Below are 27,972 nucleotides of genomic sequence, written 5' to 3'. Positions count from 1 at the left end.
CACACACCCGCTTAAAATACCTACACCACAAAGTAGTTCATTCAACTGTTAGGGACGTACTTATTCCCCTAACATCATGAGGTCTGGGTTTACCAACTTGTGAAAGAGAGTCCGGATTCGCAGCCTAATCTATGACCTGTTGAATCCAAGAAAAGATCGTATTCTTAGTGACTCTCCTCATGACTTTGACCACGATGACGAATAGCTTGTTTACGGTACGAGGGTGAGCTCCTGCAGATCATATAAGACAATGCCACAGCGCTCTTAGTGTACCTAGTAACAAAATGATCTGGCCCAAAGGATTAAGTACAAAGGGCTTGATCTATAAGGGCCTCCACCTTGGGTCTAGCATCTTGGCAAATGACTCAGAGGAGAAGTCAAGGGTTACTAGAGCACCATCCCCTGGCTAGGGTATGTCTTGGAAGAGACCATATCCTTCACTAGCACTCATCATGCAGGCCAAAGCAAGAAGGGTAGATCTTTTTAAGAATTTCAAGAATCAAGTCATGGTCTGAGCACTGACCGGCGGCAAGAAGCACTCCTTCCGAGAGCCTGGTACAAGAACTACGCTCCAAGGAAGTGGTCTAACTTCTGATTGGAGACCAGTGAGTTTGAACCTCTGAATGAGGAAAAATAGTTCCATCTAGGAAAATTCAACTCCATTTAAAAAGAAAGACAAGGCTCAAAGCCGAATGGCATTCTGTCATGGTCAAGACTGAGTGGGTCTTTTTTCTCTGAGGTACAGCAAGCTTCGCTGTTCCGGGGAGAGAGGTATTGAGCGGCACATCCTCTTTCCATAACCTCAATCCTAACAGATAGGCCACTTTGCCGGATAGGAGGTAAACAACAACCTCCGGGGTATCCCACCATCATTTTCATTAACTGCTTGCAAAAAGCCTTAATGAGAGCGGTGATGTTGAATACCCTCTAGGAGAGGGGTCGTAGAGAAACAACTGATCATGGTAAATCCCTGGGAGAGATTGTATGAGCATCTCAGGAAAGGCGAGAACAATTCTCTCGATATCTGTAAGCAGGAATAGAGGGTCTAGGCGCTATCATACTTGTCGCCACTGCGGAGCTATTAGGATGATCGACCAACCTGTCAATGCCCTTCTAGAATCAGTCTCCTCATCAGACAGAAGTGGAGAAAAACGCATGGGCATTTCCCCGGGTGTCAGAGGGCTTCTAAAGGGGAGCCTGGTTACCCCGTACTGGTTAACCGTACTCCAGAAGCTTCCGGGTATGAGACATCCTGGACTGACCTCTCGGTCGCAACTCCCGCTAAAGTCCAGACTTAGATGAATAACTAAGGAAGAGAAGATCCCTCAAAATCCACTATCTGAATCTGCCTGGTCACAATGACTGCTAGGAAGTTTCCTTGCCTGCACTGAATCGGATTGCAGAGGACAACTGAGTTGTCTCATGTCCAACTCCATCTTCTAACAGCTAGACTGACAGTAGTTGTGCAAAAAATATCTTAGACTGGGTGTTCTATGCAGTGCCAAGAATACCCCTTATGGGTATACTAGCACTACTGTGTTTTGATAATACTAGGGTGAGACAAGAAGGGAGTTATTTGAAGAGATAAACACCCAGCAACACTGCCCTCAAATTAAAAAAAACCTGTGTGGTACTGCCGATAGGTGCTGGAACATAGCTCAGAGGCTGTGTCACAACCGGTGATCCCTCCTCTTCCTTTTGATGCATCCCCCAAGAGCATCAAATGTGGGGAAGGCAGAGGAGGCGCCTGCCTTACAGTAGTACTACTGCATTTGGAGTCTGAAGGAAGACTACTCCCACTAGGGGACTCTTGTACCTTTAAAAGAGAGCACAAAGTATCTAGGGGATACCACAGAAGGTACTTGGGTCAGTCTCGAGACTGCCTGCTGACCTGCCTTAACCTGTTCTGATTACCAACTCGGTCTTCAGCCTCTCAATCTAGATGTCTAATAGAGCAACTAGGGATGTGGAAAAGCAGTTATTTGGCTGCAGAATGATCTAAAGTAGTTAAAGAATTTGAGACTCTACGAGAGAAACTCAACTCAGTGAGGCTCAGTAAACATTCAGAATGCTTATTGAAAGAAAATTATGTAATTATGACCACTAGACCACACTACGAAAGTCCGGCAAGTCCATGTAACCAGGCAGGAAAGTCAGACTTGCCTCCCACTGTCCTGAGAATAAAAAGGGAATTTAAATAAGTTAAAATGTAAGAACTCATCACTAACTTGATAGGTAATGGAGTATTGAGGTTTCACATCCTTATCCACTCCACTAAACTTACTCAAATTACTAAGGTATTTCTCAGCAATAATGTTACTTAAGGTTTGTAAAGGAGATAATTCCTCACTCTGAAGGTTGCCTCCGTGTTTCTTTCTCTTTATCCATCTTCCTGTTTCGTCGGTTGAACTGAGGGAGAATCCACTGATTTCCCAGTTCACTTACAACTGAAATAAATATGGGAGATGACTTCTTTTGTTATTATATGTACTAGCTCTTACATTTACCCAACTTGAATTAACCTGTGATGAGTTAGTGGCTGAACTTGCAAGCAAATTTAACACACTACCAAACGAAGCATAATGCAAAAGATTGAGTTTAGTTGAAACTGCTCACACCAATATTTTCAAGGGAATCATACAATATGCCATGCCATCCAACTATGTAATTCAATATAATCTAGGAGCGCTTACTTTAACGAGTGGAGGGATATTAAGATTCAGACAACCCACTCTGTCTTCTACCCCACAATCTACTTGTCTTATAGAGACTAGGATTGTGAGATGCAAGGGTTTTAGCGGAAGAACGACCTAAAGTAATTAAAGAACTCAAGGTTCTGTGAGAGACTTCCAAATCTGCAATGCGCAGTGAACTTTCATATCCCTTACTGAAAGAAATCATATTAACACTAGACTCAACAAGGGGAGTTGGATTAGGTTGACAATGGGCAGATAGAAACAGTGTTACCTTTTTAAGAGAAGATTCTTTGGACTTCTGAATATTAATAGGTGAAGCTAGCAATGTCAAGAGCTAATGAAGCTCACCACTATTCAAAATTGGCTCATTATGCGAATTGCCTATAGATGGAGGTGTGTCATTAGAATAGTCATCCCCAATACAATAAAATAGCCTAGCCTTCTTGGCTTTTCCCTTGAACTAACAGCATGTTTCCTTAGATGCTAACACTGTTAACTTGATTGGAAGCTACTGGAACATCCTTTCACATAAGAGGAACAATGAGGGAAGTGTGCTTTTCACAACAGTTTTTTAAATTACAGTATTACCCTTGATACAATACACCAAAAAGAATTGTGTATAATGAACTTCAAGAAACAATTCCAAGCATGCTCCACATGGTAATTGCTAAGAAAACTAGAAGACAACATCTTATCTCGCAATAACAGACAAACAATCTGAAGAAAGTCCAATCAGCACCGACACTACCAAAAAACTGAATGAACAAGAGAGTGGCACATGAGTTACCACTTACCACAAGAAAGTTCCTTTCTTTACTAAGGGCATGTTCATTGAAGGGAGAAAAATATGAAATTTTTCTAAAATTTAAAACCATTACCAGTAAAGGCCAATTAAAGATGCAATATGAACATCACGGGAAGTTCATAGAAATAATTAATTTTAGGAGAGGATAACTCAAATAAACACAGGAAGATATCACCAATTATATAATCCCATTTCATAAGTTTGATTTTGATTTTCCATAGTTGGAATCAAATTCAGCAAAATAAATGCAAAAAATTATAATTTTTTTTATTCTACAAGGAAAGGTATTCTATATAAATAAATTACCAAAGGATTTGTAAAATACTCATTGAATCGATCAAGTTAATTGAATGTTAACTATGTCTAAGTAAAACGTTTTCTTTAAAATTAGGAAGATAACTATTTTCCTTACATTCAAACAACTAATATAAAAGAGTAATGTAGTAAAATGTATTGTTTAGCTGTGTTCAAGCAACACTGCTCGAACATTGTTTTCAAAAGGGATAATGACATGTGACCAATTTCACCTGCACTCATCCATCCTCCTATACTGTACTTTGAGTGAGCAGACAATATTTCTTTGTCAAACTGCAAACCTCTATAATGGTTAACAATTTGGCAAAGGGTTTTTACAAATGCATGCCCTAGCAGTCATCAACCACAGTTAAGGCAGTAAACCTAACCTTTGACTAAATAGTCTAACTGCAAGGTAGCAGTTGCCACAGTTATAGCCAATGGGACTCACCTTTTGCTAAAAAGCAAGACTACATGGAAGCAACTTTTTAGCTACTTTCTACAACATGCAGGATGTACAGTGGTCATATTCTTACACCACTACCACAGATTGGAAATGTAGACTTGTGAGAGTTGCTATATGCAGATGATTTGGCGATTACCACTGAAAATGAGGAAGACTTATAGTGAAGGGTTGTGCAGTGGCAGGAGACTTTGGAGAAAGGTGACTTGAGAGTAAATGTAGATAAGGCTGAAGCTAAGGTGAGCAGTGAGGAAGGTAGCGACAGGATAACCAAACATGATAGTAGAGGCTCAGAGGCCAAAATTGAAAATAGGATAAAAGCAGTCTGGGGAAAGTAGAGGGGGTAGCAGGAGCGGTATATGATAAAAAAAAATGCTAATCAAGTTAAAAGTCATAGGTAGTAGGTTGGCCAGAGCACCAGCCACCCATTGAGATACTACCACTAGAGAGTTGTGGCATCTTTTGACTGGCCAGACAGTACTACATTAGATCCTTCTCTCTGGTTACGGTTCATTTTCCCTTTGCTTACACATACACCGAATATTCTGGTCTATTCCTTACATATTCTCCTCTGTCTTCATACACCTCACAACACTGAGATTACCAAACAATTCTTCTTCACTCAAGGGTTACTGTACTGTAATTGTTCAGTGGCCACATTCCTCTTGCTAAGGGTAGAAGAGACTCTTTAGCTAAGGTAAGCAGCTCTTCTAGGAGAAGAACACTCCAAAATCAAACTTTTGTTCTCTAGTCTTGGGTAGTGCCACAGCCTCTGTACCATGGTCTTCCACTGTCTTGGGTTAGAGTTCTCTTGCTTGATGGTACACTCGGGCATACTATTCTATCTAATTTCTCTACCCCTTGTTTTGTTAGAGTTTATATAATTTATATAGGAGATATTTATTTTATTGATGTTACTCTTCTTAAAAAATTTTATTTTTCCCTTTTTCCTTTCCTCACTGGGCTATTTTCCCTTTTGGAACCCCTGGGCTTATAGCATCCTGCTTTTCCAACTAGGGTTGTAGCTTAGAAGTAATAATAATAATAATATACCACTGTAATAAGATCAGTGTTAATGTGTGGATTAGAAATGTGAGCTCTAAGACATAAAGAGAAAGCAAAGCTTGAGAACAAAGATTAGAATGTTGAGGTGAATTATGAGAATATCACAGGCTGAAAGACTGGAAAATAATGAAATAAGAATAATGGCAGACATAGTAAAGCTTACAGAGGTGATAAGTGTGTCACAACTGAAATGGCGTGAGCACATGTTGAGGATGGATGTTGGGAGGGAGGGAGTGAGGAGGCTTGGAAGGAACCTATGGGGGGGGGAACCCAGGAGGGAGGCAGATAATTAAATGACAAGATAAGGTGAAGGATGATATGGAGAGAAGAGGTTTGCTGGAAGAGAATGCCTTTGATAGACGGCATTGGAGAGGCTGCATTAGGCAATCGACCCCTTAATATAGGGATAACGGTGGGAAAGAAGATGGCCAGGGAGCAGCATCATATCAAGGTTTAGATATTTCTCGGCTGGCAATGGGATCTTGTCATTAAAAGCTCATTTCATCTTACTAGATGCAAAGAAATCTTTTGCAATGTCTTGTAAAAATAATCCAAATTATAAGGTCTACCTGGTAGATCTCTATTTGGAATTAAGAGAAACCCAAAAATACTTTCTTAAAGCAAAGAAATTATATTGAAAACCTTATAAACTCCAATGTGGCCAAGACTGGAGTCAAGCTACAATCTCATTTCTCAAAGGAGAAAAAAAAACCCAACTGAACCAGTTATGCTATTAGTAATTGGTTCCACTAATGATATAGGAATGAGACCACACCTTACAGTATACCCAAGAGGCAAGAATTCATAAATCAGTGGCCAATGAATATCAAATGGCAACAGCAATGAAAAAAAGTGGATTTTGTTATTCCTTTATCTCGTTTGTATAATCCTTACCACTAGGGATGGCATGCACTTGAAGGTATCACCAAAATAAAAAAAAAAAAACTGGAAGATTATGAAGAAGCCAGCGCCCATTTTACTATAGCTGATCATTATGTGAGGAACTTCAGCAATGAAAGAGAGCCTTACTAAAAGGAAGGCTACACACATACAATCCTTTTACTTGCTCCACCATCTAAAGAAGCCAAACTGCCTAACCATTCAAGATACTAGAGCAAGTAGAACAATACGAACAGTGTAGTTACATTTCAAAACCAAACTGAGTGATCTGAAACTCAAAACCCAATTTCATTGCCAGATAAAGCAAGTTCAATAATTCTTGCATCTCTCACAAGTGTTGGGAGGTCAAGCTATAAATTCCTGGAAAATATCACAATCTTCTTTGCCTTCAGTTTTTTCTATTTCTATATGTGGTTGCTGTATCTAGTCAGCCTTCTCCATCTTCCTGTGTCCTGTACATCTTGTTTTCTTAAACAATTTCCTTCATATCATTCAATAATCTATCTTTTCACCTGAACTTTTGCCATCCCATCCTTCTCCTGCCATCCACCTCCACATTCATAACCCTTTAGTTACATGTTTATCTTCTCTCCTTAGGACATGACCAAACCACTGCACTAATCATCCTATCACAAAGTATCCCTGATGACTTTCTCCAATTCATCCATGCACACGGAATTCTATGGCTGACTTCTGCATCAGGTTTCCATTTTTGCTCAAAACAGAACCAAGATATTTGAAGGAGCTAACCCTCTCTATGTCTCCTTGGCCTAATTTCTCTGTTCCCTGCCATTCCTCTCCACCTGTCCACATCTATTCTTTATTCTGCTAATTTTAAGCCTCTACTCTCAAGATTTTCTCTCCATCTTTCTAGCTTGAGTTGGACACCTCTTGTTAGATCAGTCAGCACAATGTCATCAGCAAACATTGCACTCCAAGGCAGCTCTTCTCTAACTTGCAATGTTATAACATCCATTAAAATATCAAACATGTAGAATAAGGGCTGAACCCTGGTGGACACCAACTTTCACCTTAAACTTCTCCATAGTTTAAACAGTGCTTCTTACTTGCATGGTTGCCTCTGGATACATATTTTTCATTATTCTGACCTACTTTTCAGAAACTGTTCTCTCTCAAGCACCTCCACACTTCCTGCCTAAATAAGCTATCATATGTTTTTTTTTCAAATTAATATTTCTTTACTGTCTTCCTAAGTGCAAATATTACATCAACTGTGCTCCTTCCTGGCATAAAACCAAATTGTTCTTCACAAATTGTGGTTTCCATTCTCAATCTTCCTTCTATAATCCTCTAATATATTTTTATTGTATGTGATATTAGCTTAATTCCTCTGTAGTTCCCATACTCCTACACACCACCCTTCCCTTTGTAGATCAGGACCATTTGGATAATTCTCCACATGTCTGGCATTCTTTCTTGGCGATACATCTTAGTTATTGAATCCTAGAGGACGTCTATGCCTTCCTCCTAAACACATCCTCACTTCAGCTGGTATTCCATCAGGTTCCATTGCTTTCCCCCTCATTTTATCCACTGCCTTCTTAACCTTTTCTCTGATAATATCCTTGACTATTCTTTCATGAGGGTTTCCATCTCTTATTATTGTTCTGGAATTTTCTTCATTTAGTAACTCTTCAAAGTACTCCTTCCATCTAGCTATTAAGCTTTTCTCTTTTGATAAAAATATCTTCCATTTTTGTCCTTGATCTGTCTGATATGTGTTAGATCCTTTGATAATTTATCTCTGCTTTTTTGCTAACTTAGGCTTTCAGCTGTCTCTCTGGCCCTTTTAGATTCTTATTTGCAATTTTCCAAGCTAATCCTATTTTCCTCAGATTGATTCCTTTCATAGGCTACTCCTGCTTCCTTTTCCTTCTTTATCTTATCTTGGGTGTTAGGGTTCCACCACCAGCTTTCTCAATTGGTGGTCTTGTACCAGATGTCTTCCCCAATAATTCCTGCTATTCTAAGGATCATTGTACCATTTTCTGTTCACTAGATGTTCACATCTTCTGCCGATCTGATGCCTCTAAGAACTGCTTCCTTAAATCTCTCTAATTTCTTGCTCTTCTAATCACCACCACTTTATCTTCGGTTGGACCACCTTTTCCCCCATTCCAACTCGTCTTAACAAGAGATCTGACACTAGTAGCCTACGCTGTCTGCTAACTCTCTCTCCTTTAATGACCTTACAATTCTTCAATTCCCTTCAGTTGAAGTGGCTACCATGGAGGGTATTTAGCCTTGCATGGTGTATCGGCTCCTCCATGTTGACCAGTTTTTCCAACTTTTTACTCTAGTCTTTGGGTATCATCAATCACTTTATTCATAATTCTGTACATATTGTTTTTGTTATAATTCTTGTTAATCTAGTTTTTAAGTATGATGTCTCTTTTTTATTTCTATTAATTATTATGCTGTCTGGAAACAATGAGCGAAATCCAGGACCAGTACGTCCAAGATTTCGTCAATGTCGTCTTCTGTATTGCAATATTCGTGGTCTTCATGCAAATATCCAAGACCTTACAGTTGCATCCAGACAGTATGATATCCTTTTGTGCTCAGAAACTTTGGTTTCTAATATGAGGCACTCATCTGAGCTCCTTATAACTGGCTTTAAGAAGCAAATAATGTTGAAACGTGACAGCATCCCTGGGGCCAGGGGAATGGCGGTGTATATTAGGACCGAGTACCCTGCTTCTCATAAGTCCTGCTATCAATGTGGATGTCATGAGATTCAGGTAATAAAAGCTTGTGGCAGGCATAACAACATTTATTTGTGTTCGATCTATCGGAATCCAGACATGGACGATTCTATCTTCGATTGTCTTCTTACCATTATGACTTAAATACAAGATGATAGAAAGGCTTCTTTTGTCTTTGTTGGTGATTTTAATGCTAACCACAGGGAGTGGTTAAGTTCTATCTCCCTACCGATCGCCATGGCTTAAGAGCTTTAGACTTTTGCCTCTGAATCAGGCTGTGAGCAAATCATAAATGAAGCTACTCACAGGTCTGCTAATTTCTTGGATCTCGTATACACTAACTCCCCTGGCGTTATAACTAGTAAGGTTGGTTCTTCAGTTGGGACATCTGATCATGCCTTGATTTCATTAGTAGTGAAGACTGAGCAGCCTGTCCCTGATATATCATACTCTTGTAAAATTTATATGAAATCCCAAGCAGACTGGAATGGGATTTTGCATGATCTTTTGTGCTTGAATTGGTCACAATAATATAGTAGTGTAGATCCTGTTGTCCCTTTGAATGAGAATCTAGTCAACATAATTGATAGGCGTATCCCTTCTGGTGTGCTAAGGTACCGAGTGAAGGACAAACCGTGGTTCAATGATGATTGTAGACGTGCTTATTTGGAGAAGCAGGAGGCCTATCACCTTTGGAAGGGTAACAGATCAGATTTGACCTGGAACAACTATACTCAGCTTCGAGCTTTTGCTCAGAGAGTTTATGCCATAAAAGAAACCCTTTCTGGTACAACTCAGGAACATAAATGGTGGTCTACCCTTAAATCTGCACTCTTTGGTGTAGATGCAACAGTTTCTCCTTTACTTAAACCAGATGGCTCAGTCACTCACTGTCCAAAGGAAAAGGCAATCCTTTTGGCTGATGTTTTTGACAGTAAACAGAGTAATGAAAAACTTGAACTACCTCATTCCTGTTTTCCTGAGGCTAAACTAACTAGTTTACCTTTTCGATCTCATGAAATTAAAGCTCTGTTGATGGACCTTGATGCTTATGGAGGTGTGGACCCAAATGGTATTTTTCCTTTGTTTTTTATAAAGACAGCATATTTCTTAGCTCCAAAGTTATCTGTTATTTTGCGCAAGTTAGCAAAAAGAGGAGCTTTTAGCACTTGTTAGAGAATTGGTAATGTTGCTCCTCTATGTAAATGTGTTTATGGTAGCTCAAGTTCCACTGATTACCGCCCTATTTCCATAACTCCCATATTATCTAAAGTTTTTGAACGTCTTAATAGGTTTGCTGAAAGTAATCATCTATTCTCTAGTTTGCAATTTGGTTTTCGTAAAGGCCTTGGAGCATGTGATGCCCTTCTTACAATCTCCAATGCTGTACAGAAATCCCTTGATTCTGGTCAGGAAGTTCGTATGATTGGCCTTGATTTTAGTGCTGCCTTTGACCGTGTTAATCATGAGGCCCTTGTTTTCAAACTAAAACAGTTGGGAGTGGGTGGGTCGTTTCTTAGCATTATTATTGATTTTTTAAGTAATAAATCTCAAAGAGTTGCTGTTGATGGGCACCATAGTGAGTATAGGAATGTGATATCTGATGTTCCACAGGATAGTGTTCTTGGCCCATTACTTTACATATCATATACACATGACATGTGGTTTGGCCTAGAAAACAAGCTTGTTGCATATGCAGATGATGCTACTCTCTTTGCATCAATTCCATCCCCTGAAGGTAGATCTGGGGTTGGTGAATCCCTTAATAGATATTTAGCTAAAATTAGTGCATGGTGCAAATTATGGGGTATGAAGTTGAATCCTTACAAAACTCAAAGTATGATTGTAAGTAGGTCAAGGACGGTGGCTCCTCAACATCCGGATCTCAGCATTGATAATGTTTCTTTAAATTTGTATGACTTTTGAAATTTTAAGTGTGATTCTCGACAGCAAATTTACTTTTGAGAAACACATTAAGTCTGTGTCTTCTCCAATTGCACAAAAAAATGGCTTATCGAGAAAGTCTCTTAAGATTTTCGGTGATCAATCTATTCTGAAGAAGTGTCTTAATTCTTTCATTCTACCTTGTTTTGAGTATTGTTCTCCTGTCTGGTGTTCAGCTGCTGATTCTCATCTTAATTTGTTGGACAGAAACTTACGGTCTATCAAATTTCTTATTCCTGACCTAGATATCAATCTTTGGCACCGTCGTTCAATTAGTTCATGATGCATGTTGCATAAGATTTTTCATAACTCTTACCATCCTTTACATTCAGATCTCCCTGGACAATTCTATCCTGTTTGTAATACTAGGCAGGCAGTTAATTCTAATAGCCAGGCCTTCTCCATCATGAGGCTCAATACTACACAGTATTCTAGAAGTTTTATTCCAGCAGTTACCAAGTTGTGGAATGATCTTCCTAATCGGGTAGTTGAATCAGTAGAACTTCAAAAGTTCAAAGTAGGGGCAAATGTTTTTATGTTGACCAGGCTGACATGAGTCTTTATTGTTTATATAGGACATATCTGTTTTGACGCTGTTACTGTTTTTAGAATGATATATTGTTAATTTTTTGGGCTCAAGCCATGGCATCCTGATGGAAGGTTCCTTTTTGGTAGCTTCCTTGGGTATATAACTACTAAATATTCCCAGAGAATTTAACCACAGGTTATCACAGAATTCTAACTTCTGGAGCGAGTATCCTAAAGGTTCCCCTTTAAGACATCGTAATTCAACAGGGGACGCATGTATTAACGCGCCACATAGCTATCTGCACCCCACATAGAGTTAACACTTCGATGTGTAGGGGCGGAGAATAGCTGGGGAGCCGTTCCACAGCTAATCTCGTTCGTGGCTACTTTTGGTACTCGAGACGTAAACAAACGGGCGCCATTGCTAAATGACGTCACGTCCGTCCTCATCCTTCGCTTAGTAGCTTGCCTTACTAGACGGATTTTTCCCTGTGCGTATCTTATCGACTTGCATCTTAGCCATGTCTCTACCCTCGGCCTCGCCTTCTTCTGGAAAGTTGAATACAAGGTTCCAGTATTGTTTAATTAAGCTCTGACCGTAAAGTAACTTTTACTTTTCGAGATATTTTATGTTTTGTGGCAGAGCTGTGCCTCGACCGGACCCGCCATTTTATGGCGTCGCTGTTGTTTTGCATGCCTTATTTAGCTAGCCTCAACAGCGTTTTCCGGCCTCATTAACTAATCGATACTATTAGTTATTTAGTCTTCATAGCTAGGAACTTTATATATCGTGTTTTGACGCTTTGTTATCGGTTATCATCTGACCCCATACCAGCTCGCTAGTCTAGCCCCTAGGCCAGAGCGCCTATCATCAGTGTTCATGCATGATATATTTCAGTGATCCTAGGTTTAGTTATGAAGATAGTGGCATTATTTTATGATACTGTTGACTGTGATGCAAGTGTTTTCGCCTTCAGGGACCATATAGGGGATAGGTTTGATAGTGTGCCTTTCTAACCTAACCTACATGTAGGACCCCTATATGCTTCCTTCACCCCCTGCCTTAGGGCATCCCCTCTGTGTAGCCTTGCTCCCCCTACCACGTAAGGGGATCAAGCTCATATCAGAGTATCTATCGCTTCTCTTTCCTCCCTAAGGGAATGATCCCCCCTTAGGGTTGCGTCCGAGAATGAGGAACGGCACGCCCTTCCTCTATTGCTGGGGCTAGGTTTCCGACCTTCCCTGCAATAGCGATACGTCTTCCATCCTTCCTAGTTCAGGGTGTAACATCCCTGCTCTAGGTTAGGCTTGGGGGGAGTTAGTTCTGTGCCTTGCTGAAACGATACCCATGCACCGTTCTCAGACAGGCTGCCTTACCTTAGGCTAGGGAGCGTCCTCCCTTCCTTGGTGGCCGCTTTGGTACAGAGCCTCCTCTATAGAAGACCCTTCTTCTCCCCTCCCCTCCTATCTCTTGTATGGCCTAGCCTATACTTAGGTTAGTCTATACCCATCTGTCCCCTGTCCTACAACTCCTCCTTAGGGTGGAGTGATAGGGCTACCTTGAGCTCCTGTGTGCAGTCCGCTCTGGTGCATATACCCTTCATAGTGTCCTATGGGGTTAGCCACTGGATGCGTTTTGTCCGCAGGGGTTCTCCCCCCTCTTGGGTGTTCCCTAGCCCTCCCTTGGGCTACCCTGGCTCCCGGCCGCCTGCGGTCCCTGCCTCTGGGTGATAGGGCTAGCCTCTATCACGGGTACACCCACTCAGGTGGGATGTCTTGGGGTCCGTGTCCGTACCCCTACATCCCTCCTCCTGTCTCTTTCACTATCCTGGTGCCGGTCCCTTGCCGCCTCCCCTGTCGGTGATACCCACCTCCCGCCCTTGGTGACACATTCCTTGCCCCCTGGGCCGTCAGTCCTCCGTGTGCCGGGGACTGCCGCCTCCTGTCGGTGTCCAGCCGATGGCCTTCCCTCATACCTCATAGCTTCGGCCGTCCGTCCATCGGTCCGGCCCCCAGAGTGCCAGCATCCACTGCCGGCAGTCCAGTTCTGCTATAGCCCTTTCCTTGTCCCTGTCACCAAGCCGGCAATCTTCGGCTGCCGGAGCCGCCGCTCCCCGCCGCTGTGCCGGCGGCCGCTATCCTGGCATTACTCCTGACTTATATATTTGTCTTCCCTAATGCCAGAAACTCTGCTGGGGCGGCCTCCGGCGTGCCGTCGGTCTGCCGGAGCCTTCCGGAGGCGTCAAGCGACTTGCACCCCTTCTTCTAGCTATCATCTCATGTTGATAGCCCTACATTGCAACCAGATGGTTTGACTACATAAATAGATAGGTATTATCTTACCGTTCTATTAATAACCATGCTGTCTTCTTGCATATCACAAATTTCCAGCATGCTGTGTGTATCTTAGCACGGCTGGTTGCCGGAAACCGTTACCCTATGGGATCGTCTACGTTCCCAATTCTATGGTCTGAGTGGCCTCAGTCCCAGTTTTATATCCTTGGCAATTCCCACTAGAATTCCCCCTGCCTTCCTGGCAATCTATGAAGAATTCTGCCCTGTGCCCTCGGTCACAAACAAATTGCCTATGGATAAGGTTACGGTAACCAGCCGGGCGGGTTACACGGAGTATGTGTCTATCTCCTTCATTTCCGCCCACTTTCTGAACATCACATTGTTTATACCACTTAATATTAAGTTAAAGATTAATCCGTTAATATTTAACTATAGAATAGAAGTCATTCTTATGACTCCCCCATACTCATGTTCTCTTTCTCTTACAGGAAGAGTACGTGAAGTGCGACCACGGCTTCTGTGGAGTGAAGCGCCCGCACTCCTATGGGCACACGGCATGTAGGACTCACGCCCCTTGTGCCAACAAGAGAGGTGATTTGAAGGTTTGGGACCCGCAGAACTATAAGGTCTGCCAGGACTGCCTGGTCGAGGCGTTCAATAACCCTCCCTCAGCGGAGGTTAGGGACGCTTCTCGAAAGAAGCTACGCAAATGGGTGCGTGGCTTCCAGAAGAACGCCACTGGACCATACCTTGCCACTGAAGACTTGAGGGCCTTACTTTTCCCGAAGGCATCCCAAGACTCTGTGGTCCCCAAGGATCAGATCCCCACCGTCCAGATCACGGTGGAACCCGATGTAGTCATGGCCCAGTCCATGCACGAGTGTCGCCTGGATACCGACAACGCGGATCGTATGTCGCAGGTGTCGGAGACAACGGAGAGGAACCTCATGGCCGAAGAATTGGACTATGAGGAAGACCGAGTGGAATACGCCGAGTCGGAGCAAGAGGTCGCTCCGCCTTCCACCACCGCCCCTACTCCTACACCGACGGAAGTATCACTCCCGTCTACCTCCGCCACCCCGGACCCCATCCCATCCAGCGCCCAGGAGATGTTCCGTATGCTCGAAGCTCTTATGGACAAGAAACTCCGTGAAACACACGAATACATCAGGACCATGGGAAGTTCAAAGGAGCCGAAAAGGATTTCGGTTAAGGACCTCCCGGCATGCTCGCACGCCAACCCCTGGAGGTATGCTGAGCACATGCCTATCGCAACGGGCAGGATCTTCGTCAGTGAGAAGGTCGGCTCGGTTGCCCTGGAAGAAGTGGAGTTCTTCCCGAGTTTTGAGGCTTACCCGGACTGTTACGTCCGACTTCGATCCGAACCTGCCTCTAAAAAAGAGACCGAACCTAAGGAGGTGATAGTGTTCGATCTCCCGAAGGCCCAGGCTATGCTGGCCAACGCTTTTAAAAGTAGGGGTTTTACCTGCTCAAAGCTTCCGGCGCTGAGCAAGAAGCACCCTACCTACGTCGCACCAGATGATGCGATCCTCCCCTTCATGGAAAAGGCCTTCGCTGCGGTACACAAAGCAGCGGAAGAAGGGAAACCTTGCCCTGCACTGGAGGAGTGCAGACCCTTCTCCCTGATTACTCCCCCCGATGTTCGACACTGGAAAGATGTCCAGCATACTTTCGTGGTGGGGAAACTAGATCCTGACGTTGCTGGACGTCAGTTTAACGAAGACCTCCCGAAACTTAATGACCATCTCCTTCGTCGGGAACAAGACACGAAGGAAAGGCTCGCCGCATCCATGTCCCTCCAGGTACAGCTTGACGTCATGGCCGGTGACACTAGAGTCCCCGACCACTACATGGTGCTCGCCAAAACTCATTTGGCGACTGTAGTTAAGGACTTGTACAGCTTCATGAAGGCTCGGAGAGCCTGTCGTGAATTCGTGTTCTCAAGTGCCACAGTGAGACACGAACCCCGGAGGCTGATTTCCTCCAACATCTGGGGTAAGCACCTCTTTCCCTCTGACCTTGTGAAAGAGATCACCGACAAGACCGCCACGGAGAACAGGAACCTTCTCCACAAGTGGGGCATGTCGAAGAAGAGGAAATCCTCTCAGGACGACGGCCCTCAACCTAAGAGGAAATCCTCCAAGCAGAAACCCCAGCAACGTCAACAGAGACGGCAGTTTCCGGGACCCGCTACTCCCCAAGTGGCAGCTCAGCCACAGCAGACCTTTCAGCTGGTCACCCAACCGGTCTTGTCACAGTCGCCGGTTTTCACCCCTGCTTTCGAGCAACAGACGACTACCTTTCGTCCCAAAGGTAGAGGCTCAAACAGAGGTGCAGGCAGAGACGCATCTCGCCGTCCCTCCAGAGGCAGAGGAGGAAGGGGAGCTAGCGGCCGAGGCAGTAAACCCTCGGGACACCAGAAGCAATGAAGTGCTTCCGGTGGGAGGAAGACTCCGCCAATTCCAGGATCGTTGGACCTTCGATCCCTGGGCACACAGCATCGTCAAGAAGGGTCTAGGCTGGAGTTGGACTCAACCACCCCCAACCTTCCAGCAATTCTTCCAACAATCAACCCCCCTTCTGGAAGAATATGTCCTAGATCTCTTGAACAAGAAGGTGATAAGGAGGGTAAAGTCAACCAGGTTCCAAGGGAGACTGTTTTGTGTCCCCATGAAGGACTCCGACAAGCTCAGAGTCATTCTAGACTTATCCCCCCTCAACAAGTTCATAGCGAACAACAAGTTCAAGATGCTGACTCTTCAAAAGATAAGGACCCTTCTGCCTCAAGGTTCCTACACGGTCTCCATAGACCTGGCGGATGCCTATTGGCACGTTCCACTGAACCACCACGCTTCCTCCTACCTAGGATTTCGACTCCAAAGGAAAAGCTACGCCTTCAGGGCCATGCCCTTCGGCCTCAACGTGGCCCCTCGGATCTTCACAAAGCTGGCGGATGCCATAGTACAACAGCTTCGCCTCCGAGACGTCCAGGTGATGGCCTCCCTCGACGACTGGCTAGTCTGGGCTCCATCGCCCGAGGATTGTTTAAAATCCTGCAACAAAGTCACCCAGTTCCTAGAACACCTGGGATTCAAGATAAACGCGAAGAAATCTCGCCTTTCTCCAGCTCAGAAGTTCCAATGATTAGGAATCCAGTGGAACCTTCAGTCACACCGCCTTTCCATTCCCCAGAAGAAAAGGAAGGAAATAGCAGGGTCTGTCAAGCGACTGCTGAAATCCAAACGGATCTCAAGACGTAAGCAGGAACGAGTTCTAGGCTCTCTACAGTTCGCCTCAGTGACAAACCCAGTGCTACGTGCACAGCTAAAGGATGCCGCGGGAGTCTGGAGACGTTCCGCATCCATCGCTCGAAGAGACCTCAAGAGACGGCTCCCAAACAGACTTCGGCTGCTCCTCAAGCCGTGGTCGGAAGCAAAGGCCCTGAAAAGGTCCATCCCTCTTCAACACCCACCTCCATCACTCAACATCCACACGGACGCCTCGCTGGAGGGTTGGGGAGGTCACTCCCACCAAAAACAGGCTCAAGGCACATGGTCTCCCCTATTCAAGACGTTTCACATCAACATCTTGGAGCCCATGGCGGTCCTTCTAACTCTGAAGAAACTCTCCCCGCCTCCCTCGATCCATATTCGTCTAACCCTAGACAACTCGGTGGTAGTTCGATGTCTCAATCGCCAAGGCTCAAGATCGCCCCAGATAAATCAGGTGCTTCTGACAATCTTCCGTCTGGCAGAGAAGAAGAAATGGCACCTGTCTGCAGTTCACCTACAAGGATTCCGCAACGTGACGGCGGACGCTCTATCTTGGACAAGCCCGATAGAGTCGGAATGGTCTCTAGACGCAAGATCATTCTCCTTGATCTCTCACCAAGTTCCAGAACTTCAGATCGATCTCTTCGCAACGAGCGACAACAATCAACTTCCTCGATATGTGGCCCTGTACGAGGACCCCAAGGCAGAAGCAGTGGACGCCATGACACTGGACTGGAACAGATGGTCCAAGATCTACCTGTTCCCTCCCACCAACCTTCTGCTGAAAGTCCTCTCCAAACTGAGAACCTTCAAAGGAACAGCAGCCCTAGTGGCTCCCAAGTGGCCTCGGAGCAACTGGTACCCCCTAGTCCTGGAGCTACAACCTACGCTGATCCCTCTCCCGGGCCCAGTTCTCTCCCAGCAAGTACAGAAGTCGACTGTCTTCGCTTCATCATTGAAAGTCAGGGACCTTCATCTCATGATTTTCTCTCCCTAGCCGTGAAGAAAAGGTTCGGGATATCGAAGAAGAGTCTCGACTTCCTCGAGGAATACAAGACCGAATCCACACGACGGCAATACGAATCATCCCGGAGAAAATGGGTCTCATTCGTCAAGGCAAAAAATCCTACGGAAATCACCATCGATTTTTGCATGTCCTTCTTCATTCACCTTCATGGACAAGGCTTGGCAGCCAACACGATTTCTACTTGCAAATCGGCCTTGACTAGACCACTGATGTATGCCTTCCAGATTGATCTGTCCAATGACATCTTCAATAAACTGCCGAAGGCATGCGCTCGTCTACGCCCAGCACCCCCACCAAAACCGATCTCCTGGTCCCTGGACAAGGTGCTCCATTTTGCCTCCAACTTGGACAATGATTCGTGCCCTCTCAAGGATCTGACTCAAAAAGATATTTTTCTTTTTGCTCTTGCCTCAGGAGCCCGAGTCAGCGAAATAGTGGCATTATCAAGGGACGAGGGCCACATTCTGTTTACAGATTCAGGAGACCTTACCCTCTTCCCGGATCCGACGTTTCTCGCCAAAAACGAATTACCCACCAAAAGATGGGGCCCTTGGAGAATATGCCCCCTGAAAGAAGATGCCTCTCTATGTCCAGTAGAGAGCCTCAAGGTCTATCTTCGTAGAACTTCGGACTTTGGTGGAGGCCAACTCTTCAAAGGAGAAACATCGGGCAGCGACCTGTCACTGAAACAACTAAGAGCGAAAATCACCTACTTCATTCGCAGAGCGGATCCTGACAATACACCCGCCGGTCACGATCCTAGAAAAGTTGCATCGTCTCTGAATTTCTTTCAGAGTATGGATTTCGAAAGCCTTAAGAGTTTCACAGGCTGGAAATCCTCTCGTGTTTTCTTCAAACATTATGCGAAACAAGTGCACGAAGTCAAACATTTTGTGGTAGCCGCAGGTAGTGTTATGAAACCTGCACCTAACTCTGCATAGAACAGTGAGTTACTTGGGACTCTAACTTCTCGGGTGCCTATGTTGACCCTCGCGTGATACGTAGTGATTTCAAAAACACTTAGTGCTTTTTCATTTACTGTTCTTCTCCCAGGTGAAATGTCATAGTCGTCACATGAGTGCCGCATGCCTAGAGCATGATGTGTTTTAATTTTAAAGACTGACGTTCCTCTGGAACGAGTGCCTACTAATAATTTGAAATTCTCTTTCAGATTCAAGAGCAAGTCTTTCATTACTATGTACATTATAATTTGTTGTAAATTACTTTTACATATTTATTGCATTTATTTAACATATTCTGCAATTGTGAAATAAAATTTCTATTTTATTACTTGTGCGTCTCAATCCACTCCTACTTATACTATGAAATACATGACTGTCATAGTTTTATTATCCCCTTCCTCTTATAGTCGATGAAGATTACTAAGGATTCAACCCTTATGATATACTCACCTCTGCAATGTAATATTCCAACACGAATACTTACTTACATCATACCTTAGAGACCAGACGATTCTCTATTCACATACAGTGCCTAACCACCACTTGTCTGCCCTTGAGAATGTTCCTATATGAATGCCAACCATTCAGTCTTGTCTCCGAGTTCTTCATGTTCTCCCAGCAAGGTGGGTAACCCTTCGATGACCACTTTGATCTTCAGCATGGCCCGTGGGGACTTCACTGCCAGGGGGGCAGGAAGGTCTCTTCCCTACGGTTCTTCTATTGAGATTACTATGCTAACCTGTTCAAAGCCCTCGGCACTTACACTACAAGGGGAAAATCTACCACGATACATTGATTCTCTGGTATTCTTCCATCAGGACGCCATGGCTTGAGCCCAAAAAACGGATTTTGAGCGAAGCGAAAAATCTATTTTTGGGTGAGATAGCCATGGCGTCCTGATGGACCCTCCCTGCTACTTCGTCCAGTTTTTTCAGGTCCCACCCTGTCCTGCTGTATCATGGTGACCGGCAAGCAACTGGCTTCAGGATGAGGACGGACGTGACGTCATTTAGCAATGGCGCCCGTTTGTTTACGTCTCGAGTACCAAAAGTAGCCACGAACGAGATTAGCTGTGGAACGGCTCCCCAGCTATTCTCCGCCCCTACACATCGAAGTGTTAACTCTATGTGGGGTGCAGATAGCTATGTGGCGCGTTAATACATGCGTCCCCTGTTGAATTACGATGTCTTAAAGGGAAACCTTTAGGATACTCGCTCCAGAAGTTAGAATTCTGTGATAACCTGTGGTTAAATTCTCTGGGAATATTTAGTAGTTATATACCCAAGGAAGCTACCAAAAAGGAACCTTCCATCAGGACGCCATGGCTATCTCACCCAAAAATAGATTTTTCGCTTCGCTCAAAATCCGTTTATTCTCATCATTTATTTCCTTATTTCCTTTCATCACTGGGCTATTTTTTCCTGTTGGAGCCCTTGGGCTTATAGCATCTTGCTTTTCCAACTAGGGTTGTAGCTTGGCTAATAATAATAATAATAAAATGGTTCCTTCTCCACACTGAAGTCTATTTGTTTGTCTTCCCCCACTACTATATGTGTCACATAGTCATTATTTGTGAAAAAGGTTTTGTTAATTGCCATGTCAAGAGCCAGTGCAAAATCTGTTATCAAATCTCCTTCCTTGTTCATTTCTCCCATGCCATGTCGTTCATGCATTCTATTAATGTTTTTGCAGTTGCACCAAATGTGTTCATTCAAGTCTCCTCCAACAACTACTGCCTTTCTTCTATTTCTCTTGCTGTTATGACTTCATCCTTATCTCTCCAGAACTTATTTTTCAACTCTTCACTGCAACCAATGTGTGGTGCATATGCACTGCAAAACCTTATTTTCATTACTCTCACTTTTCCTTTCAACGCCCACAATGTTTTCTTTCATTTCTTTACCGATGACAATCACTACACCACTTCTTCCTGTTTTATCAGCTCTGCTATACAGCAACTTATAGCCATTGCCAGTATCCTTTGGTTTATTTTACAAAAGGAATACTTATTCCTTCACAAGCACAGGATGCAAGCCTGTCTCAACCAAGGTTATAAATTGTTATTCAGTTACTGCTCTATCAAAGACAAAAAAAATACTGCACTGTGATACAACATACATTACAGAAAAAATAAAGCACAAAATATCCTCACTGCTTGCAACATTATTTTTCTAACAAATATATAAACTAATTACGTAACAAGTTACAACCTTTAAATAACTTGCCTGCAAAAATAACGCATCAGATTTTTTCCAAATGCTTTTATACGTCTTTGCAATTCCCCTAACATTTCTAAAGCCTCAAACATCTGCTGAAGCTTTAGCAAAGATTCCTCAGCTGATTCTCCTCCTCTAACCTTTATCAACAGTGTCACTATCCTTGAGGCATTATTTCTACGTTCTTCATCCCATGATACTGTATCACTCCAAACCTGCAACAAATAAATTTATGATAATATTAGATCGGGTAAAATCTTGAAAAGTGTTGCAAAATAACTCACTAGCCATAGCGATACAGAAAACTAGAAGTAACAATTTTGCTTTACAAGTGGTTGAGGAAAGCCCTTCAAAAAGAATAAAACCTCCACTTTTCCATCCAGCTTAACAATTCAGAATTCTTGTTCTCAAACAATAGCATCTACTTTTAAATGAAGGGTATATGAGATCTAATTGTAGAGACAATGGTTAATATCTGTAAGCCACATCATATTTATTGACCTTCAAGTACGTTTACCCCGCCCCCTAAAACGGAGTTTTGACAAAGGATAAAACCATTTTTCAGAGGCACTGTGTTGTCCCCAGGGACTTCTCTTAATACAAAATTGGGAATCCAATGTAACAAGATATACCACACATATATTGTCTTCCCTACCCTGCAGCCAGTGTAACAATTTCCAAACACAGACCCAGTAAACATAATAGACCCATAGGTTCCATGTTTGCTGGAAACCCAAACTGCCCCTCTAATAACTATGTCAATCCCTGAGAATTACTACTACTCATTAGAAAGATGGCATCACCACATGGGATTCTGTCTGAAAGCTAACATTTTCTAAAAGGAGTAGTGTTCTATTAAACCCTACCTCCCTTCAGGAGTCTAAGGAGATAGGAGGGTCCTGTACACCACACAGTATCTTAAAAAAAAATAGGGTTGTACTTTCTCAAAACTTATTTTTGGGTTGAGAATGGCTAGTGCTCAAAGAATTAGAAGAGTATAAAAAGGTTGACTGAAAAGGGTTTCTCTCTCTCAAATATCATCCATTCTAAATATTTGCTTAAAGTTTGAATAAGGTTAATACAATTGTTGTAACTTAAATCTGGGTATTAAATTAATTTATGACAGGATGCAGAGAAAGTTAAAGGAAAAATAACATAAAACAGATGTTGTCCAGTGTCCTGACCTTGTAGTCTATAAATAAACATCATCTTATTTACTTACAAATCAAAATAATTTGGGGGTAAAGTTACAGAATTTAAATGTGGTTAGAATTAAGTTTTAATAAAAAAATTGTTTTGAATTAAGAAATAATGAAGATGGAAACTATAGGATATCCAATTCAACAACACCCTGCTATAGCCTACTAGTCCTGAATCTGGGGATGAGTTTGTGTCTATCTCAAGTATACGAAATAACCCATGTTTTTATTATTGTACAGTATACAGCAAAAGTGGTAATCATTTTCATTTTTGTATTAGACAAGCATTGTTCTTCAGTTACAAGTTAGTATTAAATCTTATATTTCACTTTGTAAACATGATTATGTATGAAGAAATATTGGTCCCATGTTAAGCAAAATCTTATCATTGAAAAATATTTGACCATGAAACAAATATTCCATACTGAAATAATATTTCAGAACTAAAATCAAATGTACCTGTAACACGAATCCCTCAGTCATCATTACTAAGTGAGACTAGTTTTGGAACTGTCAGTCTAGAAAGAATGAAACTGGGAAAGAGGATGTTTAGAAGAGGCGAAAAATTTAAGCAGGCAAAGCCCTATAGTCTAATGATAACAATTGATGCATTTGGGATATGATTTCAAAGTTTTTATTTAATTTTGCTTATGTCATTTTATGTATAAAGGAAATATTAGTTAAGTTTCTGATTTTAAAACTTGTAATGCAATAAGGCAGCTTTGGGATAATTTTTATTTTTCCTAATTATAAAAAACTGAAGCTCTTTACATAGGAGTATCATTTCAGCACTAGCTGGAAACCAGTGAATTAAAGGCTTTTGCGAGGTGTAACTACCCTCTGTTAGTTAGCGGAGGGGGGTAGCGCAGTAACCCACCACCTCAGTCACACCAGCACTAGTAAATAACTGTTACTTTGCAATTGTGGCAGAAATATGAGGGAAGGCGATGGCGGGACCAGTATGTGTAAAGATCTTCAGGTTTGTATAGTTAGGAAAAATACAAATAATTCCAAATTTGTCATTTGTTCTGGCACTTTATACAAAAGACAGACCATTTTGCCTGATAAACTGAGGTAGACGATGCCCGGAGCTATCATGTCATTCTCTTTGCAACTGGTCTTGAAAACCCCTTCTTTTCGAGCAGTTGCTCGATAACCTAAAGGCATGATGACGAAGTAATGGGATCTCTTGATGGAATCTATCCATGTATGGTTGTCTGAGTAGATTGGGAAGTGTGGGAACATCTCGCGATGCCTCTGTGAGCAGATGCACAATGTTGGGAAACTATCCTGCATGGAGCCACAGCAGAGATATTAAGGTCATCGACAGATCTTGGGATATCCCGACTTTAAGAGTCTCCTTACTAGGCAGAAGCGGGGAGGAATGCGTAGACATCCACAAAGTCCCACAGATGTTGGAAGGCATCTTGCCAGACCACATGAAGATCCGATACTGGAAAGCAGTACACTGGTTGATGGACGTCACAAACAGGTCGATTGTCAGCGAACTCCACAAAGTCAAAACATTGTTGGCTATCTGTTGTTTCAAGGACCATTCGGAGCATACTATCTGAGTCCTCCAGCTCAGATTATCCGCCAGCCGTTCTTCTTTCCAGAAATGAACCAGACTGAAATGGCTACCAAATTGTTTTCCACCCACTTGAGGATTTCCACAGCTAGTTGGCATAGGTGCTGGGAAGAGGTACCTCCTTGCTTGTTTACGTGTGACACCAACGCATTGTTGTCGCTCATCAACACTACGGAGTGTCCCGAAACGAGCTGATGAAAGGGCTTGAGGGCGAGAAAGACTTCACTCATATCCAAGAGGATTATGTGGCATTGCTGCTCAGCTTCAAACCCCTGTCCGGATACCGTGATGTGCAACATATGAGTCCCCAACCCCTTTTTTTATGTATCTGTGAAGAGCAAAATATCCGGGGGAGAGATAAGATCTACTCCCCTGAGGAGATTGGTTTCCGATACCCACCATTCTAGGTCTCTCTTTTTGACACACCGGCGCTGGAGTGTTCAGTGGGTCAATGTGCTGAGACCAGAAGGTCCTCTGCTGCCACTGAAAAGATCTAATGCAGAGTCGACTGTTGGGAACTAACTTCTCCAGAGAAGTCAAGTTTCCAGCAGCCTTTGCCAGTAATTTGCTGGCAAATTGTCCTATGAGAGAAAACACTGGGCTATTTCTCTCAGTCTCTTTATTCGGTCCTCAGAAGGAAAGACCTTGCCTAGTTTGGCCCTGATTCTCATTCATAGATATACAAACCAAGTCTTGAGATGGTTGTAGATGTAACTACTGTACTCGTAATTCACCATGATACTCAGATCTTGGTAAAATGTGAAAAGTCTGTCTTGATGGAAGAGAAGGAACTCCCACGGTCAGCCAGAATCAGCCAGTCATCTAGGTAACAAAACTGAGGAATGCTGTTCTTATGTACCTAAGTTCACACTAGGGTGAATACCCTCATGAACACCTTGGCACTATGAAAAGGATGAAACACCCCACATTTAATTGGTATGTACCCAAGTTGACACTAGGGTGAATACCCTCATGAACACCTGGGGTGCTGTGGAAAGGCTGAAACACACCACCTTGAATTGCTATATGTTTCTTCCTAACGTAAATCTTAGATACTTCCTTGAAGATGGATGAAAGCGTATCTGGAAGTATGCATCCTTGAGGTCTAACGATATCATGAAGTCCTGAGGTCTGAATGCTTGTTTGACTGTCTGGGCCATCTCCATCTTGAACATTGTATGATGTACAAACTTGTTCAAGGACGAGAAATTGATGAGTGGTCGACAGTTTCCAGACACCTTTTCTGCAAGAAATAAGCAACTGTAGAAGCCTGGGGCTCCTTCTGGGACCTCTTGGAGAGCAACCTTCATCAAAATGGTTTGGAAATCGACCCGAAAGGCCTGTTCTTTCGTGGATCCCCTTGCATAGGAATCTTACATCGACGGATGGAGGCTCAGAGGAGGTGAGAGTTTTTGAAAGGGACGACGTATCCCTTTCTTGATACGGGTCCGTGGAACATCCACCTCTGAAATCTACTCTTTAGGCATCCCCCTTCCAGAGGACTGGCTGGGAGAATGCTGTCCTAATCTGCTCCTATTACTTCCATTACCCCTCCTCGAGCCTCTTGGTCAAAAGGGCTATTTGGGAGGCTTGTGCTGCCTGCTTAGTCTGAGATGTTTTCTTCTTCGGTCCCTGAATGTGGGGGAGGTACCGCTGAATGGGAGAGTGAGGTGATGGCTCTATGGAGAAGGGAGTACCAACTCGCCTTCCTCCATCTCTCCACATTGAACAGTGAAGGTCCATCTCACGGGGAGTTACACAGCCTAATCGCTTCCCTCTTTGGTACCTACCTCTGGAATTTTAAGACTAGAGCATCAAAGTGCCTCAAAACCACTTGACCCTTTGGTTGACGACGTTTTCTGTCAAGAACTCGAAAGTCCTAGCCTCGAGGGGAGAAAGGCTAATAGGGCTTCTTTCTTCTGAGGGACTGAGAGGTTTTTGTTCTTTATACAATAACCTACCATCCCAACAAGAAATCTAACCATAAAATGGATTACGAGGAACTTATCGTAACCCATTTCATGTTGGGGGTGTTTCCCGCAGAGAAATGTACAGGCAGCATCGCCAGTTTTGCCAAAGAGTTCTGTGTCAATGCCGAGATGACCGGGTCTAGTGGTAAAGGGGATGGATCGTTTTCTACCATCTCGTAGCACTTCCTATGCCGGATGTACAGAGGAGGAAGTTAACAAGAAGAATCCACGGATCAGAGAGATTGTGAAGTTCCTGCCACTTGGGCATAAGCCCTATTCTTTGCTACCTTGACCCCTCTCGACCAAGGCAAAAACTACCTTAGTTTTGGTGGGCCACAGTATATCACAGAAGAAGTCTAGGACTGTGTCCTTTTCCTCTAATCAGGCTCACCCAGAGTGTTAACCTTCCTTATGCAAGTAAGGACTAGCAAAAAGACTATCTATGTCCTGTACAGGGGTGAGATCTTGGGGCTGGTAGACGCAGGCAGCGAAAGGTTCTTCCTCTTCCGAGCTGGCACCCAGAGCAGCCCGGGGAGGGTCGAGGGCGTCTTCAGAGTTCTTTCTGGGCCCTCGGGCGAAGTTCACTATGCTCTGGTTTTACAGAGGAAGATATTGATAATGATTGACATTCCCCTCGAACTAATGTTTATTCATAGAACGCCAATTCTCAAGGAGCGTCTTAGCATCCTTCCATCGCCTCGTGCGGACGTTAGAGACCTCAAGAAAGGAGGAACTGTCCTTCTCAGACTCCTTAGGTTTTGCTCCTTCAGAGGGAGCAGGCGGAACCTTTGCCTCCTTGGTAGAGGATTCTGGCAGGCTCAACTCTATAGGATTATTTATATATATAATTTCAACTTGAGCCTAGCACTGGGGTATCAAAGTCCATTCAGCGCTGTATAATGCAAACTAATCAACCATACTCGTACTCTCACAACATTTGGTATCATTTTAATTTATAAAACCAATCACACAACTTTCATACAATATCTAAATGCAAAATAAGGAGAGATTAAATAAATAAATTAATAAAATTAATTAAAGCTCATGATATCAACCAAAGCTCTATAATTTTTTTCAAGTTCAGGGTATTACAATTTTCCCCCAGAATATCTCTAAAGGTCTGTCCTGGAGAAAATATGTAGTCCTCTGAAGAATAAAAACAGGACAATTGACTAAAATATGTTTGATATCTAATTGTCACTTGACAGGTATTACAAAGAGGGGCCTGTCTCCCTTCACCACTCTTCATGAAATAATTGTGGGTTGTATGTGTATGGCCAATACGCAGTCTAATAAAAATGATATCATCCCTCCTACTTGTAGAATTACAAGATGACCATTTATCCACTGAAGGGTGGATTTGTTTCAATTTTGTATTGGTGGTCACATCAAACCATTGAGCCTGCCACTTATTCTTGCAGTGAAAATGTATCATGCTTTTAAGATCTTCGTACGGAATACTTATGGGGGATATAGTAGCCCTGAAGCTTCCTTAGCTGCCTTATCTACTCGTTCATTTTCATCCAACCCAATGTGGACAGGGGGCCAAAAAAAGTGAACACTGACATTTTTCCTAGACTGCAGAAGAAGTACTAACCAGTCCTGCACCTCTAGTACTAGAAGATGGCCTGGCATAATTTGTTTATTTGCTAGTAAAACGCTATTGGAATCCATAAAAACTGTATAAAAACTATTTTGATTACCATTTCTAAAAAATATGTCGGACTGCAAGAATTATTCCATACAGCTCGGCAGTAAATACTGAAAGAGAGGATGAAAGTTTCTTTCTAATAACAATATCCCCCACCACAACTCCCATTCCAATTCCTGCAGCCAATTTGGAACCATCCATAAAAACATGTTTCCCATGATGTTGAGCAGCATGATTTTAAAATCTAATTTTTCATTACCTTACTGGGTAAAGTATTTTTCCCTCCTGTCGTAAAAAATACTTTAACAGGTGGATTACACCAAGGGGGAGACTTGGGATATCCTACCTCA

At 43.1% G+C, this 27,972-nt stretch overlaps 1 protein-coding gene across 1 annotated transcript in view; it reads right to left on the bottom strand.

Moving 5' to 3' along the window:
• The window catches only part of Zw10 (Zeste-white 10), a 648,851-nt gene that overhangs the window by 599,565 nt on the left and 21,314 nt on the right, over positions 1 to 27,972 (bottom strand). Inside the window, exon 3 of the mRNA XM_068376802.1 lies at positions 21,224 to 21,429. Within this exon, the coding sequence (XP_068232903.1) occupies positions 21,224 to 21,429 (206 nt within the window). The remainder of the gene's footprint in view (positions 1 to 21,223; positions 21,430 to 27,972) is intronic.

Source organism: Palaemon carinicauda, chromosome 7 (assembly GCF_036898095.1).
Source record: "Palaemon carinicauda isolate YSFRI2023 chromosome 7, ASM3689809v2, whole genome shotgun sequence".
NCBI lineage: Eukaryota > Metazoa > Arthropoda > Malacostraca > Decapoda > Palaemonidae > Palaemon > Palaemon carinicauda.
The sequence above is the reverse complement of the archived record's forward strand: the minus strand, read 5'-3'. Positions and strand labels throughout refer to the sequence as shown.